The sequence below is a fragment of the Oscarella lobularis genome, chromosome 4, assembly GCF_947507565.1.
Source record: "Oscarella lobularis chromosome 4, ooOscLobu1.1, whole genome shotgun sequence".
Classification (NCBI taxonomy): Eukaryota; Metazoa; Porifera; class Homoscleromorpha; order Homosclerophorida; family Oscarellidae; genus Oscarella; species Oscarella lobularis.
Genome location: NC_089178.1, coordinates 330,749 through 347,933, shown reverse-complemented (window position 1 = coordinate 347,933; position 17,185 = coordinate 330,749). Strand labels below are relative to the sequence as shown.

General features: G+C 45.2%; 5 protein-coding genes across 7 annotated transcripts; 3 read left to right on the top strand and 2 right to left on the bottom strand.

Annotated features, from left to right (window-relative positions):
* The first annotated feature begins 160 nt into the window (after positions 1-160).
* Positions 161-5,175, top strand: LOC136185973 (endosome/lysosome-associated apoptosis and autophagy regulator family member 2-like). Of its 2 annotated transcripts, none has more exons than XM_065973198.1 (29): positions 161-319; positions 480-609; positions 672-858; positions 912-990; positions 1,051-1,119; positions 1,179-1,422; positions 1,491-1,560; positions 1,620-1,705; positions 1,764-1,852; positions 1,911-2,097; positions 2,146-2,256; positions 2,304-2,521; positions 2,589-2,767; positions 2,824-2,922; positions 2,980-3,047; positions 3,098-3,167; positions 3,221-3,304; positions 3,364-3,505; positions 3,560-3,645; positions 3,702-3,778; positions 3,854-3,972; positions 4,023-4,075; positions 4,135-4,219; positions 4,276-4,316; positions 4,375-4,471; positions 4,526-4,602; positions 4,656-4,749; positions 4,810-4,887; positions 4,961-5,175. In XM_065973198.1, exons 1-29 carry the CDS (start codon positions 242-244, stop codon positions 5,015-5,017), a joined length of 3,054 nt encoding a protein of 1,017 aa, XP_065829270.1. In that variant the 5' UTR covers positions 161-241; the 3' UTR covers positions 5,018-5,175. The 2 variants fall into 2 exon arrangements, with proteins under 2 accessions (XP_065829270.1, XP_065829269.1); XM_065973197.1 differs by having other exon boundaries at positions 4,958-5,175.
* LOC136185986 (uncharacterized) lies at positions 5,036-5,744 on the bottom strand. Its single transcript, XM_065973216.1, has one exon. It carries the CDS (start codon positions 5,707-5,709, stop codon positions 5,272-5,274), a length of 438 nt encoding a protein of 145 aa, XP_065829288.1. The 5' UTR covers positions 5,710-5,744; the 3' UTR covers positions 5,036-5,271.
* A 12-nt stretch (positions 5,745-5,756) lies between these two features.
* LOC136185977 (protein transport protein Sec23A-like) lies at positions 5,757-9,552 on the top strand. The gene is made up of 25 exons (XM_065973202.1): positions 5,757-5,900; positions 5,953-6,068; positions 6,125-6,182; positions 6,244-6,330; positions 6,392-6,541; positions 6,606-6,692; positions 6,755-6,864; positions 6,912-7,056; positions 7,107-7,166; positions 7,224-7,322; positions 7,383-7,498; positions 7,548-7,671; positions 7,731-7,811; positions 7,866-7,955; positions 8,007-8,113; positions 8,168-8,257; positions 8,307-8,367; positions 8,428-8,505; positions 8,559-8,632; positions 8,685-8,772; positions 8,822-8,908; positions 8,960-9,052; positions 9,120-9,182; positions 9,237-9,302; positions 9,358-9,552. The coding sequence occupies exons 1-25, from the start codon at positions 5,760-5,762 to the stop codon at positions 9,445-9,447; spliced, it is 2,361 nt and encodes a 786-aa protein (XP_065829274.1). The 5' UTR covers positions 5,757-5,759; the 3' UTR covers positions 9,448-9,552.
* On the top strand, positions 9,510-13,235 carry LOC136185980 (uncharacterized). 2 transcript variants are annotated; one of them, XR_010669631.1, is made up of 25 exons: positions 9,510-9,642; positions 9,723-9,888; positions 9,942-10,008; positions 10,108-10,183; positions 10,258-10,350; positions 10,409-10,484; positions 10,538-10,615; positions 10,752-10,814; positions 10,884-10,987; positions 11,044-11,125; positions 11,178-11,209; positions 11,257-11,320; positions 11,385-11,486; positions 11,536-11,638; positions 11,690-11,743; positions 11,803-11,911; positions 11,964-12,039; positions 12,092-12,159; positions 12,208-12,264; positions 12,333-12,393; positions 12,454-12,518; positions 12,569-12,618; positions 12,694-12,789; positions 12,844-12,921; positions 12,990-13,049. XR_010669631.1 is itself a non-coding variant. In XM_065973209.1 (25 exons), exons 1-25 carry the CDS (start codon positions 9,583-9,585, stop codon positions 13,058-13,060), a joined length of 1,965 nt encoding a protein of 654 aa, XP_065829281.1. In that variant the 5' UTR covers positions 9,510-9,582; the 3' UTR covers positions 13,061-13,235. The 2 variants fall into 2 exon arrangements, 1 of the variants encoding a protein (XP_065829281.1); XM_065973209.1 differs by having other exon boundaries at positions 12,569-12,632; positions 12,990-13,235.
* On the bottom strand, positions 13,140-17,167 carry LOC136185975 (F-box and leucine-rich repeat protein 13-like). Its single transcript, XM_065973201.1, has 23 exons — positions 16,917-17,167; positions 16,706-16,809; positions 16,524-16,632; positions 16,394-16,464; positions 16,216-16,336; positions 16,115-16,148; positions 15,944-16,053; positions 15,774-15,890; positions 15,585-15,712; positions 15,416-15,525; positions 15,313-15,365; positions 15,151-15,251; positions 14,969-15,098; positions 14,686-14,908; positions 14,466-14,628; positions 14,277-14,396; positions 14,088-14,214; positions 13,946-14,032; positions 13,834-13,887; positions 13,703-13,783; positions 13,568-13,650; positions 13,425-13,508; positions 13,140-13,368 (listed from the first exon to the last, which is right to left on the bottom strand). Exons 1-23 carry the CDS (start codon positions 17,001-17,003, stop codon positions 13,269-13,271), a joined length of 2,397 nt encoding a protein of 798 aa, XP_065829273.1. The 5' UTR covers positions 17,004-17,167; the 3' UTR covers positions 13,140-13,268.
* Between the last annotated feature and the right edge of the window lie 18 nt (positions 17,168-17,185).

Below are 17,185 nucleotides of genomic sequence, written 5' to 3'. Positions count from 1 at the left end.
CTCGATCACCGTATCACGCGACGGACCATGAATAGGTTCGGTAAAAAACAGATACCGTCTATTGCAATAAGATTAAAAGTTGTGAATTATAGAAAAGTGTTCGCGCTTTCTTTTGGTCGGATTTCCGCTTGTAACGTCCGATCACATGTCATCTGAATTCAACTCAAATGCGCATGCTTCGCCAAGTGTCACAGTGTTACTTCCGCGAACGAAGAACGAACGAACGACGAACGATTCTGCCATGCTACGCGCAATCCTTTTATTGATCTGCTGCCTTTGTACGATGACAGCAGTGTCAGCGGCAAGAAACTGCACCGAAGTAAGCGCTAAACGCCAGCATAAACGTCTGCGACACATTCGCGAGAAAACGAACGCTTAGCGAAGCGCGATTAGAAGGGAAGAACAAAGTCCTCTCAAAAACGATACCAAACCAAAGCCCAAAACTCCAAAAAGACGACGAATTCGACGATTTTCTCTAGGCCGATTACGTTTTCGAATACACGGAATGCAAAACGGACGGCAGTCGCTGGCGCGTATCCGTCCCGAAGGAGAACGGCGCCTGTTTGGGGGGCGAACCGCCGGCGCCTCCGATCAAAGGCCAGCCGTGTGGTAAAACGACGCGCAAAACGATTTCGAGGAGGATCCGCTAAATTGTGTACTGATTGTTTTAGATTTCACGTGCGGTCCCGGGACATATCTTCAAAAGGAAGGCGATCAGGAGTGTCATCTGTGTCCCCCGGGCGAGTACAGTCTCGGCGGCGGCGTTCGATACGACGATTGGGACGTCGTGCCGGAGGAGTTCTCGCAGAAGACTGTTCGTTCGTTCGATTTTGCGGTCGAAGGACTCAACTGCAACGGGTTCGATTCTCTATGTAATTATTTTTTTATTTTTATTTATTTTTATTTTTCAGAACTAAGTGGGTTCCCTGGGGGGATTATATCGAAGCTATGGGAAAGGATTGCGCTGCTCAACTCATATTGAATGTTCAAGTATGAAGAAAAGGGTCTTAGGGATCATTTATATTCATGCGCTGACGGATTTGTTTTTAGCTCATTACGAAGGGAAAGATGGCCGTTGTTTATCAGTATCCCGCCTCTGCTTCTATGTTTAAGATTTTGGTGTGTGCTGCAGATTTACTGTACTTGAATGCGCGTCACATTTTTTTCTTCTTCTGAAGAGGTCAAGCGATCAATGCGTTTCAAATAACGATCTTTTTCATCAGCTGTCGAATCAAGACGACAATTTTGAAACGACCTATTTGACCGACGGCAATTCGCTCGACGACGAAACGTGGAGGACAGAAGAAATAAGTCTCTCGAGTGGAAAGAATCAGATTATTTTTCAAGTCGACTTCTACGGCATGATCTATGGCAACGACATCAACGACAGGATGGTGAAAATAAAATCAATTGAAATTAACGGTATGTTTCACATTCTCGCCAATCGCTGGCTGAGAAGTCGTTCTGAATCTGAAACGTGGACGATGTAGGTGTCGCGTATTCTTCTTCTTGCGCGCCCTGCCCACCTGGCACGCACTCAAGTGATGAAGGAGCTTCCAAGTATGATGACAAACTATACATATGCAGATCTCCAAATACCGATGTTTTTGTCATTTCAGATGCGATGTTTGCCCAAAGGATACGCACGCTCCTACAAAGAGATCGAGCAAGTGCCTCCCGTGCAATTCGACCACTCATTACGCTCGTGAGAAGCCTTCAGAAAAAAAATCCGTTTTATGTATTTAATTCAATTTTTATTTTAGCCGCCGGCTCTGTGAATTGCACGCGGAGAAAACCGTGCACCAAACAGGACTATTTCAGCACTCACACGCCCTGCGATGAGAAAGGCCAGGTAGAAAATATCGCACGTCTTCTCCCTCTGAGTCACGCTGACGCTCTTTGCTTCAAAGACTCGTATGATGTACAAGTGGGTAGAGCCGCGCGTCTGTCGTTTTGACGTCAAAGGATCTGTCAGTCTTCCTTCGTCCGAACAGGCGACCGTTTGTCCGCCGTGCAATCCCGGAATGACGTCGGTTAACGTTTCGGACGGCAGTTGCGTTTTTTGTCCCAAGGGTTACCATGGCAGCGGAGCAGAAGGCAAGACCGATGCTCAATAGAACGTCGTAGACGAATTTTTATCGTTAGAATGTAAGAAGTGTCCGCCTGAAACCGAACCGTCCTACAACATAGAAATGAAGTATTTTCACTCGTTGCCTTCGAATGCGCAAATCGAATGTTTCTCTGCTAAATTGCTATGTAATAAACGCATGCGTAAAAGAACACACGTAAATAATTCCTCTTAGGGAGGGGTTGTTCCGGCGTCACCGGTTGGATAATGCATGGCGATTACATTGGAACTGAGCCAGAAAATGACGTCTCCGCGAAAGCAACGTTGACTATACAGACAATTGGATTTCGTGGACAGGAGGGCATTGTACACGGACAACCGAACAGCGTGGGTCGCGTTCAATTTGTTTTTGAAATGATCTGCGATCATGATTGTGAACTCAGTTTTCTCGAGGTGAGACGCGGCGACGGTCCGAAAAAAAGGCAGTCGGCATTTCTTATTGATTTTTTTATTCATTAAGACTACTGATATTGGAATGTCGCAATCAATTAAAACGTGGACGAAACAGCAAGAGAAGAAGTCGTTTGCTTACGACGTGACGCACAGCGGCAAAACGCAATTTATGTGGCGCTTCAAAAAGAGCGCGACGTATGACGAGTTCGGAGAAACGGGTGATTCAAGTTCAGCTACAGCAGGAGAGTATGAGATAAAAAATGCGTCATAAAATTCCTTCTGATGATGTTGATCGCGCCTAGGTTGCGAATTTACTCCATTAATATCACCAATACGAAAGACGGTGGAGCCTCTGTCTGCAGCAACTGTCTCACCAAAAATGCCGAAAGCAAAGGCAGCGAGTAGGATAATATTCATATGTAATGTATCGATAAATAATCGTTTGGGGGGAATTTCAGATGTCTTGGATGCTCAGCAGGAAAATACTATGATCCTGAGACAAAGGACTGCTTCTTTTGCCCAGAAAGTGAGAACCATAGACATGACAAGGCGTACCTATAAAGCTTTTGTGTTTAGATACGTATGCCAACGTATTGAATTCAGTTGGGCAAGACAGTTGCATTCCATGTGGTCCTGGAACGAAGAGGTATTTACCTTTTCAATATTACGTGTTATTTATCTTTCTCTCGCTATCTCTAGCGTTGCGGGATCGACCTTCTGTTATTCTGACTGCACTTTCACAGACACCCAAGGTCGTTTTTACAATTTTTCAGCTCTCGTCGAGTATGTCTTTAAATAGTTGAAATTCAAGATTGGGTTTTTATTTTGCTTATTCTTGCTAGTATGGCGGTAAACGTTTCGAGTGCTCCTCTCTTCACACTTTCAGGCAGTCAGTACTTTCACCAATACACCATAGACATCTGTGGCAAGCGGAAAAATGCCACGTGCAATGCTACAGTTGCTTCAAGAGTTCTACATAAAGAGGTAAGATGACGCCACGAAACGGTTTCGTTGTCTAATAGATTGTCTTTTCATCAGAATGTTCCTAATGTTCGGTCATCGGCGTGCAAAATTAGCTATGTCCCCAACTTCAATGGCTCAAGGTTCTTTGTTGATCCAGTTAGGTACGATAGAGAAGACGTCTTGCATAGAGAATAGCACTACTGTACACTCGTTCTAGTATTGGAGATCAATTGCTCGCCGTTGTCGACAAAGAATCTCTAGGCAATTTAACCAGAAACGATTTTACACACCCGGGTACAGCACATAGTTTGTACTTTACGTAGTTACTGTACAGTATTGGCTTTCTTGATTGTGTTTTTTTATTTTTAGATGAAAGAAACGGTACTGTCATTACGTTCTTCTATCGCGGAAGCAGAGCGACGAGTGCCTGTCCCTCTGGCCGTTCAGCCGTCGTCAGCTTGCACTGCAATCCGGATGAGAAAGGACCCGTACGCCATAATGCGTCTGATCTGGCTGTGTAAACTTAGATACGTTTTAGGGCAAATTGACTCTTCCTCAGAATTGCCCTGATGGAACGTGTGACGGATGCGTGTACGCATGACGGCAAATTGGTTACAAGGCAGAGTTCTTATTCTTTGTTTGCTATCTAGATACGGTTTCATTTGGCACACCCAATTAGCTTGTCCTTTCTGTCGTAAAGACGACTACGAATCATTTAAAGATTGTAATGCGAAGGTGAGGCTCCTCCTGCAGGTAAAAAAGAAAATAATGAAGAAAGCGTTTTGTATTAGGACAATATGACCCACATAGTCTACAGAAAAAAAGATTCAAGGCTAGTCCTCATTGCTTGTGTAATTTTTTTAGCGAAAGAAAGCTGTTTAAAATAATAGTGTTTGCTACCGGGGTTTGCCCAAACCAGCCGATAAAAAGATTGGAGGTTGTGTTCAAAAAGTCATAGTCAACAAGGGATCGATTTTGGATTATAAGGTGAAGAGGAGAGATAATGGCAAGGCAAAAGGACTAAGATCGTTTGTTGTGTAGGTTTACATAGCGATTGGCTTGGGCGTCTTCGTCCTTTTAATGATTTTTCTCTTTGTCCTGTGGTACAAGAACAGGAGGTAAGGGAGATGGATGTCAATAGCGTGAATCATGTCTCTCGTCTTCCTTTCAGCTTGGAGTACAAATACCAAAAGCTCATCCAGTCGTCCAATCCCGGCGACGAGTTGCCGGCACCGGAAACGTGCGGACAAGATTCCGAGGAAGAGGCAAGCGAAAGTGCCCGCACGTTGTAGCGATACACGGAGAGACCTCGTTTTCTCGTGCAGATCGTCTTTGATCAGAAGCGTCCTGGCCGAGGAAAGAAACTGCTGAAGAAAATCAAAAACCTCGCTGGCAAGAAAGATGTAAGCAGATCCCCCCCCCCCCCCCCCCCCCCCCCCCCCGAGGCGTTGACCTCATTAGATTTTTTAAAAGAAGGAGGAGGAGGAGTACTTCGATACCATAAAACTGGAGCCAATGGCAACTAGCACCTGAGAAGGAAAGATGAGTACAGTACTTGTGATGTCAGTTTAATTGCCTGGAATTAACTACATTGGAAGGTTTACATATAGCGCGGCAACAGGGACCACATTCCTTTTAAAAATGTCAGTAGCACAGATGACGTCAGATTACAATTCGTCTCGCGGAAATTATTTAACGACCAAACGATAAATCCCAAACACAACGTCATATTTACATTTAAAAAAATTCGCTTAGGCCCCGATAGATTGAAATGTCAAAAGTTTCCTTCACCGACTCGACGCCTTTTCGAGGATAGCGATGGGAGCGAGAACGCGCGTGCGATTCGACTCGCATATTTGCCCGTTCGCAATCATCTCGTCGAGAATCATGTGCGCGCGATCGATGTTGAACATGATGTCGAGCTCGCAAACGTTCTCGAAATACTGATCGAACGTTTCGACGACGTTGTGTATGAATTCCAAGATGGCGAGCTCGTTCTCTTCGCTGTCGACGCCGAGGATGAAGTAGAGCGACGCGTACTTGCGATAGACGACCTTCATGTTGCGATATTCCATGTAGGAGCATTGGCTCTCGTTTCGGGCGAGACATTTGCGTATGATTTCGGCTTCGGTCGCCACTCGCTCGTCGAGTCCCACGTACTCGTAGTACTGGGCGAGTCGCGTCTGGCCCTGCTTGTTGACCAGAAGGAGAAATTTGATGGTCATCGTGGGACGCGTGGGGGCGGTGGCGACTTGGATCCGACTCGCGCAGCCGTATGACGTCATTTTTAAGACGTGGCTCGACTCGAGGAAACATGGCCACGTATCAGGAGTTCATTCAGCAGAACGAGGATCGCGACGGCGTTCGTTTCAGTTGGAACGCGTGGCCAGGGAGTCGTCTAGAGGGAACGCGACTCGTAAGCGATTTCTCTCTCGCGATTACGATCGAGAAAAACGAAGAGTTTTCAGGTTGTGCCCGTCGCCTGTACGTTCACGCCTCTCAAGGAACGACCGGATTTGCCGCCCGTTCAATACGATCCCGTCGTGTCGAATCGCTCGCCAAACTGCATTCTAAACCCATTTTGGTGCGCCACGCGATCGACCACGTGTCTACCTCGATTTAAATTATTTTTGATTTTAGCCAAGTAGACTTTCACGCAAAATCGTGGACGTGTCCCTTTAGTTATCAAAGAAACGCGGTAGATAAATATTAATAATAATAATGTCAATCCCAATTCAGCTAAATTGTGATTGGTTCAGCTTCCAGCACAGTACAGGGGAATATCCGAAGAGCAACAGCCAGCCGAAATTTTGCCACAATTCACAACGCTCGAGTACACTCTACAAGTGGGATTTGCAAAATCGACGAGAATGACGTCATAAAATCATGGATGATCTCTCTCTTTAGAAAGGATCAACAGTTCCTCTCGCGTTTCTTATTGTTCTTGACACGTGCATGGACGAAGAGGATTTGCAGGCGGCGAAAGAATCCCTGCAGATGGCATTGAGCTTGTTGCCTCAAAATGCCCTGGTCGGTCTCATTACATTTGGAAGAGTGGTACGTCACAGTGATAGGAAGAGAGAGAGATATAAAGGATGCGTATACTAAATTACTCTCATAGGTTCAGCTACATGAATTGGGATGCGAAGGAATATCGAAAAGCTACGTTTTTAAAGGAACCAAGGAATTGACGCCAAAACAAATTCAGGCATTGTTTTTTACACAAATTTTCTAGCATACAGTTTTTGATGACGTCATGACGGTCATTAGGATCTTCTTGGACTAGCAAGGGGAGGAGGAGGAGGAGGAGCTCAACAACAGCAACAGGGAGGACGTCCCGTTACTCATCAACCAGCTCCTGGCAGTTCTGGGACTAACAGGTAAATTGATCATTTTTTGACTATGGAGTTCATTCTTTTCTTCTCAGGTTTCTTCAACCAATTCAGATATGTGATATGAGCCTGACTGATTTGCTGAGCGAACTTCAACATGATCCCTGGCCTGTTCCCCAAGGAAAGCGTCCTCTTAGGGCGTCTGGCGTGGCAATGTCTCTAGCTGTGGGCCTCCTTGAAGTAGTACAGAAATATATGTCAGTTCTGTAAATAATCGAAATGATCGTCAGAGCACTTTTCCTAATACGGGAGCTCGAATTATGTTATTCCTGGGAGGCCCATGCACTCAGGTAACAAATTCTATTGATAACCTATTGAATAATAAATAGTCTTGACTTTTTTTAAAGGGTCCAGGAATAGTTGTAGATAACGAGCTCAAGAATCCAATTCGATCTCATCATGACATCGAAAAGGGAGACGCGCGATACATGAAAAAAGCAACCAAGGTATGTGTGCGATTGAGAATCAGGGGTTCTATATATTGAGAAATTTATTTACTTCTTTAGTTCTATGATTCTTTGGCTGCGCGGGCCGCTGAAAATGGCCACGTTGTGGACATCTTTTCCTGCGCTTTGGATCAGACGGGTCTCAACGAAATGAAGGCCTTGTGCAACAGCACTGGGTTAGATACAATCAAAACTCTCATAAATTTCCTTTACGGTTCTCCTTAGCGGTCACATGGTGATGGGCGACTCGTTTAACACGTCCCTATTCAAGCAGAGTTTTCAGCGAGTTTTTGCGAAAGACTCCAAGGGAGACTTTCGCATGGCATTCAATGCTACGTTGGAAGTGAAAGTGAGTATTTGAGCTATAGAGGTGATAGTGTGAAATTTTACGCAAATGTCTCCACAAAGACGTCGCGGGAGCTGAAAGTAATGGGAGCCATTGGCCCGTGCGTTTCCATGAAGAAAAACAATGGAAGCGTGTCCGATACGGTACGCAGTTTCATCGATAATGAACGGGGGGGGTTTTAATCAGATATCTATAAGGAACTTGGAGTGGGTGGAACGAGCATGTGGAAGCTGTGTGGCCTGGATTCATCGACAACAATGGCATTCTTTTTTGAAGTGGCCAATCAGGTTAGTACAAACACGTCATCTGACTTGCGCTCAATTGTCGCTCTATATCAGCATTCTACTCCTGTGCCGCAAGGCCAACGGGGCATAATCCAATTCGTCTTATCCTATCAACATCCCAGTGGTCAAAGACGAGTCAGGGTTACCACGCTCTCGAGAAAGTGGGTATAGATGTTTCGAGGCTTTTTTGCGCGGTAACGATTGCTTTGCGTCAGCTTTGTCGATGCCTCCGCTCCTCAGCACATTTACGCTAGTTTCGATCAGGAAGCGGCCGCTGTTCTTTTGGCTAGAATGGCAATGATAAAGTACGCTCGCTATATGTTATGAATTTGCGGCACGTCTACGTATTTTCAGAGCTGATGTTGACGATGGTCCTGATGTCCTTCGGTGGCTGGATCGTTCTCTGATACGATTGGTATCCTAATATTAGCTATCGATTAATTGATCATCGTAAATAATCGGTTTCGCATCTAAGTGTCAAAAAGTGGGAGAATATATGAAAGACGACCCGAGCTCGTTTCGTTTGTCAGAGGCATTCTCCATGTTTCCACAAGTCAGTTCCCTGTGGGGGTATGCAGCTTCTCATTCTTTCCTGTTTGTCTGTAGTTTCTCTTTCATTTGAGACGCTCGCAGTTCCTTCAAACATTCAATAATAGTCCCGATGAAAGCGCCTACTACAGGTAGGATTTTTTATTTAATTAAGAAATATTTTTCATTGGGTTCTCACTGTAGAAATAAGCTACTCATTGAAGATGTGAATACGTGCTTGATTATGATTCAACCGACGCTGTACTCCTATTCTTTCAATGGGCCTCCAGAGGTGTCAGAACGACTCTGCAATATTTATGATAATTAGATCTTGCTTCTAGCCCGTTCTTTTGGATTCGAGTAGTCTGCAGCCGGACAGAATACTTCTAATGGATTCCTTTTTTCACATTCTGATATTTCACGGCGAGGTAAAAGAACGAGTTCCAGTCGAGTGGAAAAGCTCATTTGTTTTTCCGCAGACCATCGCTTCTTGGAGAAATCAGGGATTTCAGAATCAACCTGATCACGAGAATTTCAGACAATTGTTGCAAGCTCCCATAGACGATGCTCAGGTGAGCGCAGCCTATTAGAATCGAAAAAGAATATGAACGCGGCCTTGATTTATCTGTCGCTTGTCAGGAAATTCTTCGCGGCCGATTTCCTATGTCTCGTTACATCAATTGTGATCAAGGAGACAGTCAAGTACGCACACATTAGTCTGTATATGAAAAGATTTGAGATTTCTGGTTCACTTAGTCACGATTTCTCACGTCGAAAGTAAACCCGTCTCAAACTCATAACAACATGTATGGCTGGGGTCAAGTAAGCGAACATTGTGCCGCAAGATTACCCTTCGTTGATTGGTCGGTATTTTTAGGACGCTGGGACTCCTGTATTGACAGATGACGTCAGTCTGCAAGTTTTCATGGAACACTTGAAGAAGCTGGCCGTTTCGAGTTCTTCCTAAAAAGAGACGATTCGAGGTCATCTTATCTAATGTAGGCAGTCGCGTTTGTGGATTGTGGGGGGAGGGCTGTACTTTGCATATATTTATATCAACTCGTCGAACTCGCCTTTCGACGTCTCACGAGAAATTCTCATAATGGGCAAGGAAAGCGAGCTTCTCAAGGCAGCAGAAAACGGCGACATACCTAAAATGGAGGTGCGCACCGTCGACAACTGGGGCCCTCCATCTCCGGAAACGATAAAGGCATTCTTTCGTTCTCTTTCTCCCCCTACCAGCGTCTTCTCACGTCGTCCAAGCGAAAGGGCGCGTCCATCGATGCGAACCCGCTCGATCTGAGCGGCGACTTGCAGGCGATGCGCATGAAGCGACGCGTGACGCACATCAACGTCGATTGCACCGATCATCGGGGCGCAACGCCGCTCATACTCGCCGCGCTAAACGGTAACCGAGGAGAAACGAACGTCGAAATCGACGTCACATTCGTTGTTTTGCAGGTCACAAGGAAGCGGTCGTCCTCTTGCTCATCTATTCGGCAACGATTCATCATCGCGACGATAAGGAGTGCGTGCCGGGCGGGTGGGCGTTTCCATTTTTGGCAGCCCGTGAAAGAATTTTTCCAGCTTTTCCCTGATGTCGCGTTACGCGGGTTTTCTTTTGTAGCAATTCCGCTATTCATATGGCGGCGTGGAACAATCGAAGCGATGTCGTCGAGATTCTTCTGAAGAACGGCGCTAAGGTTAGAAGCGCGCCGCGCCGCGCGCGCTAGTGGGAGCCCCTGTCGCGCGCCCTTCATTTTTTTCGCGCGCGAAGGTGAACGAAGTGAACGTGGACGGAAACACGCCCCTGCACTTTGCAGCCGAGTTTTATCAAGGGAACATATTCACTCCACTGAAACTTCTTCAGGTGAGGGGAGGGGTCCCCTTGGGGTCCGCTATGCGGAAGGATGACTTCATTCCTTTAGAATGGTGCCAAGGTGATGGTGAAGAACGCCGCCGGCGACACGCCTCTTGATTTAGCAGCTCGATTTGATAAAAAAGGCATTTACTACCCCAGTCTCTCGTTTTTATTTTTTTAAATTTTCACTTCGCAGAGTGTTTGTCTCTTTTGGTCGATTCGGACGCGACTGCAATTCAATCGACGCGCAGCATCGTGGAGGCGTCCAAGACGGGTAAATACTTTGTGGGCGGTCTCCATTCCAATCTTGATGTCGTTTGCGGAGGGGAAACAATGCTTTGAATTAGTTATTAGGATGCGTAGGATACTTTCGTGCTGCGCATTCATAATATTTTTATTTTTGACGTTAGGTCGAAAGGACATTGTTCAGCTATTGATTAATTGTGGCATGGGCGCCAACGCCGAAGCCGATCGTAAGTTATTTCTTATTTCACTTGTGTGTGTAGTTTCCTAAACGCGCGCTTGTCCTATTACATATATAGAAACGCGGCCTTTGAACGAAGCGTGTCGATATTGCAGAAAGGACATTGTCGAATTGCTTCTCACCTACGGAGCAAATCCGGACCTTCCGAACGGAAAGGGGGAAGTAAGTGCGAAAGTCATCTCGTTATTTTTTAATCAATCATTTCTCTATTCTATTAGACGTCGAGAGCTTTAGTGGAGAGTTACTGCGCGTCGAAAGGAACGGAAGAGAAAGCGAAAGAGATCATCGCTCTCTTTGAAGGCAAGGGAGTCCACTGATCGCGCGCGAAGAAATAATAAATGATTGTTTATAGAGTACAAGGACAAAGAGCCTTTGAAACCACAGGTATTCTTTGAAGACGTCTATGTATATGATATAATTTTCTTGTCCAGGCTGAACAGGATCGGCTTCGCGCGGAAGAAAAACGAAATGCGCAAAGTCAAGAAGTCGTCATGAGTACGTTCTTTGCACAGAATCTGACTTGACTTTTTGACGGTTCTTTTTTTTCTTTGACCTCTAGAGGACTACCCTATTTTAAAAAACAAAATTCGCTGGACCGAAGACTCGGAAGAATACCGAAGTGGCTGTACGCTGAGAAGCCCCAATACCAATCTCCTCGACGGTTCGTGGCAAATATTTCTTCTATTGGCACATTCGATTTCGCACTACAGACAACCCGGAAACGTTTTGGGTTTCGCCGTCTACAACTTTCTCGTGGGTCAGCTTCGATTTTGGTTCGCCTTTTACACTAACAGGAATTCGAATTATTGGCTGGTAAAGAGAGTTGACGTCAGAAGTAAAATCCGTTCTCTACGATTCTATTAGGGCTAATGATCAAATGTTGAAACACTTTGAAATTCAGACTGGCATCACCTTGACGTGAGGACGTTTGGATTAATTAAGTTCTTTTTGTTATTGATATTCATATATATATAAAGGGGTCCGTGGACCGTGGTTAAGAAATTCCAGGCTCACAGGGTCGGCTCCTCAGATCCGGTGAAACCCGGCGAAGCCCAAGATTTCAAGGAGTTCTATGCAACTTCGCAGGTAGAGCGTTATTGGATGCGTGCAATTGTATTTGACAATCGTAGCCTTTCAGTATTGGCGTCTTCTGATTACCGACAATTATGGCGGGCCGTGCACGTGCTTCCAGGGAATTCAATTTTTTGGCTTCGGTAATTGACGTTAAATTGATAAGTAAGTACGTATTGGACATTGTGATATCAGATACAATGCTTCGAAAGTGGTTCAATGATCTTGGCCTCATTCGATACTACGAAGATTTTGCCATGAAAGTCAGTGAAGAAAGTAATAGTAATAATAGTAATTAATGCCTTGTATAGGGCTACAATCAAGTTAGTGAGCTGGTGCGCGTTACGGATCGTGAATTGGAAATCATTGTACGTGTACATAACATTTGACATTATCAATTTTGGTTGTGACGTCGTCAATGTCGATTGTTCTATAGTCGAGCTTGCCTGGGCATCGGAAAAAGATTGCTCTCGCTGTAAAGAAAATGAGAGAACACGGTATAAGAAAAAAAATTGATGCAAATACTTCAAAATTTTCTATTTTTTTGATTTCTCTAGTGTATCCGCTCAGGGAACTGAAGTGGGATAAGCACCCGGTTCTTAGCTGCATTCAAGGAGACGAAGTAGAAACGAATGCGCGTCTTGACACAAGTGGTATTTGAATGCTCTCTAGATTCCTCCCTTTAGTGTTCAAGGTGATCCAATGACAAACGAAGATCTGAGGCTAGTAGTTCATGGTAAATAGTATAAATTTCCGACATCTATTTCTATGACTCAATTGCCATCCGTCGCAATCAGGTGGAGCCAAATTGTCCGGAAATTTGACGTCGAGCTTAGAACCTAACGGGGATAATCCATCGACAGCCGAATTTAAGGGAATCAGCTTGACCCCCGGTATACTTTGCTTAGTCATCAATGAATTAAATGTAGAGGTTCTTTCCTTGTTAGCTGGGCGTTATCTACTTGAAGTGCAAAGCGTGAAACGCCCAGACAAATTCGTCCGAGCCACAGATCCCATTGTAGTTGGTAATAAATAGTTAATACAGATCTAATAATAATTATTATTGCTCAAATACCGTTTTCTTTTTTTGCAGCCTTTCCGACGAAAAACACGGTTGAATTAGACGCCGTATTCGGTCAACTGGACGACATGTTGAAATTTTGACGTCATAGATGGTTTCCTTGTGTTGTCCGCTTTCCCGTTTTCTCGTTGTCACGGTAAGCCCTTAAGCTAAGCCGTCGCGTGCCTGCACATGGTTTCTTTATTGGTTAACCCGGAGAGTGTGTGACTCTATATGCCGTTACACGTACTTAATCATGAAAAAATAATTACAAAACTATATGTAGCGAAGGGCGGGCGGGTGGGGGAAAATCTAGTAGTGAATTCCGAATGCCTCCAATGTTGTCATTGAAGGCGTGTCCGCACTGTAGCGAATCACAGCGTTTTGGGTCTGCATTTTCTGCGCTCCGATTCTATGAAAACGAAACGTACGTAGAGGATAGCAATACAATTGAGGTAGCGCTTTTACTTTGTTATTCCTCTGCATCCTAGCATAGTGAGGAATCTTAGCTGTCTGCAGCCTTTTCGTAGATATTTGACTAGGCTCTTGTCCCTGTCAGACGAACACGGAGGAGTAGGGGAGGTAGTTGGGGGGTGTCACGTTGGACGTACGTGATTTTGTCGCATCCGGATAGATCAATTTCTGTCAAGTAGTGACACCCTCCCGATATCGATTGTATTGCTTGGTCGGTTAGCTGCGAGTAACGTTTGCCACGAAAGTTTGAATTACGTTTATGCGATTCTAACCTGGTGACATCCGGCAAAGCGAAACGTTCGAAGCATTCTGCAGCAGAAGGCCAAAGTCTGCACAGCTCCGTCAGTTAGATTCTGACAAAAAGGTCACTTAGAGAATACGTTTCTTGGCACACGTCACTTACGTAACAGTTCGATACGTCGAGAGATTCAAGATTAGGGCAATTAGTGCACAATTTCTGTAGAATAGAAAACGTGATTGGTAAAAGGTGCTCTATACCACCCGTCTAAATTTACTTGGAGGCCGATATCGGTAATTTGAGTGCACTCTGCTATGTTCAAGTCTTTAAAATCGGCGCTCGCTTGACCGATTGTCGCGATTGCCTTAGTACAGTACATTCGCAACAGAAATTTATCTAACATCTATTTGCAATATCACTTGGTCGCCAATGTGACATCCGGTTAGATCGAGAGATATGAGAGACGTTAGACTGCCGAGCAATTCGACGCCGGCATCGGTGATGTGTTCGCAAAAGCAGAACGAAGCGTACGTCAATCTGTGGCATCTGCACCCATGTTCCCCCAAAATACAAATTCCATAACCCCGCGACCTCGCATCCATGCGTACCTCTGAGCGAGTCGTAGTAATGTGACGTCACTGACTCGAAGGCAATTGGTCAGATTCACTTCGCGTAGTTTTGGCCCAGATGAACCCTCGATCACGTGACGAACACCAGAATCTGTCAGTCTGGAGAAATAATAATAAATTAATTAATTAATTAATGTCAGCGAATCGCTTTAGCATTCTCGTTTTTACCGCAGACAATCGGCTACGTTGAGCACGCGTATGTTTCTGCATCCACCTAGAGCCTTTAACGCGTGATCAGTCAATTTAGGGCAGTCGACAATCGAAACGTAATTAAGCTCAGGGCACGCGCGACCCATAGTCTTTAGAGACAAATCGGTAATGCTTGCATTTCCTAATTCCCGCGACACGACTAATAATAAATAATTAAAACCGATTATTTATCCTATACCTTCTAAGCGAACTGATTGGAGTTTGCGCGATTGCAGACTCAGATACTTGAGCGCATCGTCGGTGATGCTCGTTCCGCCGAGAAAAGACACGTGTCTCAAATTGTGACAATGCGTTGTGAGCGCGTGCACGCTCTCGTTGGAGAGCGCCGGCAAATCGTTTAGAACGAGCGTCTGCAAACTAGTGCAGCCCCGCGCAATACATTTCATACCCTCGGGCGTAATCTAAGCGGCGATCGAATTGCCTAAACACAATCCGTAATGCTAATATTAATTAATTAATACCTGTTCACATCCGGACACGTCGGCGTAGGTCAATTTTCTGCAGCCTTTGCTCGTTGTAAAGTAGTGCAGGCCTTGACTAGTGAATGTAGTGGAGTAGGCCAAACTGAGGTATTGGAGATTGGGACAACCTCTATAGTAATGTGTGAGTACGTATATATAAGTAAGTGGTGTATCCCCCTCACTTCGTTAGTGTGCGCAACATCGCGTCAGTGACTTGGCAGTAGGCGAGGTTGAGGTAGAGAAGATTGCCGCAGTTTGACGTGATTGATCGTATGACGTCTTCCTGCAGAAATAGAACGCGTAGAATATTCATATTGATTTCGCAAGTCGTGATCTTATATTACGTCGACTGCTTGACATTCGGACAAATTTAAATCTTGAATGTTTTTGCATTCGCCTTTGTAAGAACGGGTTACATAAGTGAGGCGATTACGCTGCCTCGCTCACCGATATGCTTTAGACTTTTCGACGTTAGCATATGACATCCCCGTAAGTTGATGCGAACTATAGACGGCCGGTATTTCTGTATGAAATTACTTAGAACTTTGTCGAAAACGCTACGAGGGAAGAAAGACCGCTTCCTTTTGAGTTAGAGCTCTAGCGAAGGCGGACTGACTAGTTTTTGAGTGGAGCCAAATTGAGACTACTCCACAGTACGTTATCCTGCGTGAGCATTTTCCACGAGCGACAAACGCGAGCGCAACGACACAAATCGTCAATATTGCCCGCGACGAAACTAAAAATCTGTTCCCCCCCAAACCCATAGCTTGAGTATAGGCAATACTTTTTTTTCGAGCGCGCATACTCGCAATGCTGCTTCTCTAGGAAGCTTGGACACTCGGTCGGATCCGGGAGAGTGACGCTCTTCTTTTCCGTCTTCAAGCATTCCAAAATCAACCGAGTCTCTTTCCCGCTCCAAGTTCTGCAATAAATCGCGACTTTGAGCCAGAAAACAGTACAGGAATCGATATGCACCTTAAACCAGAGTTTTTCTTTGATGGATTCCCTGGAGCACTGTTGCCAGGCAACGAATCCCATTCGGTACAGCCGCAACTTATCGATTCTCTGTATTTTCGTGAACGCAACTGCACGCATGCACCGTTTAGATAGCCAGGACTCCTATACGTATAGGCAATGTAATGGCACCTCGCTTTCTTTCTACCCTTTTCTCATTCCATTCGTAATTCGTCAAAAGTTAAGTTTAATAATTAATCTACCGCCTCTTTTCTAACGAATAATAAGGATATCATCCACCTCGTGAATATTTTCGAGGAGAGTTGCCTCCGATAGTAATTTCTCGCCCATTCGATGCGTGCCAACTCCTCTAAAGCGGCCCTCTTTTTCGTCCGATAATAAGCCGCCCAAGCACTGTTACAAAACGCTTAGCAGTAAGGCGATATAATAAAATTCTACTACAGTACGTACAAAAAGCTTTTGTCTCTCAAGTGGCCGTTGTAGTGATCGTATGCTTTCTGATACAATTCGGGAGCACAAGGCTAAAAGAGTTAGAATGCACTCTAGTAGTCGCATCAAGGCGACGGCAACAGATATCGACCTCAAAAATGTTTGCGTATTCTTCGTCGTTGTCGTCGAAAAACATGTCCGTGATTCCTTCCCATAGAATCCGGTCTTTCGGTCGCATGTTTTTCGGAATGAAAACGTCCCTATAGAGAAAAAGTGTTGCCCGAGTCTCGCGCGCCTCTATAATTTATATCTCGCGTTCGCGCGCTATCATACCACGTTATGACGGTGTGCTCGCCGTTTAGTATTTCGAGAATTTTATCGCGAATGTATCTTTCGGGATGAGGCGGTCGCATGACAATGAGTGACGACAGCAAACTCTGCTCGCGCGAAGAAAAACACGCACACAGGTAAGTGGGTGTGGCCGCATTCGATGGCTTCGTGTTGCTAGGGAGTGTTTCCCCCAAACCCCGCAGCATTTGCTTACCTCTATGACCGCAGGTAGCTGATTTTGATGAAGATATTCGCGTAATCCGCTGCTGGCGTTACGAAGAGTCTGCAAACGGCGAGGCATTGTGACCGGAAGCGACGAAAACCCGTGCAATTTTCAGCAGCTGATTTCGATGAGTGTCGAGGTGTGGAACAATAAAAATAGATACGACGACGACATTAGGTAACACTGATAGAAACAAGGTAAAGCGCTAATAGGTAAACGGGCTGAACTACTCTACGAATTATTATCCGGGAAGATAGCTA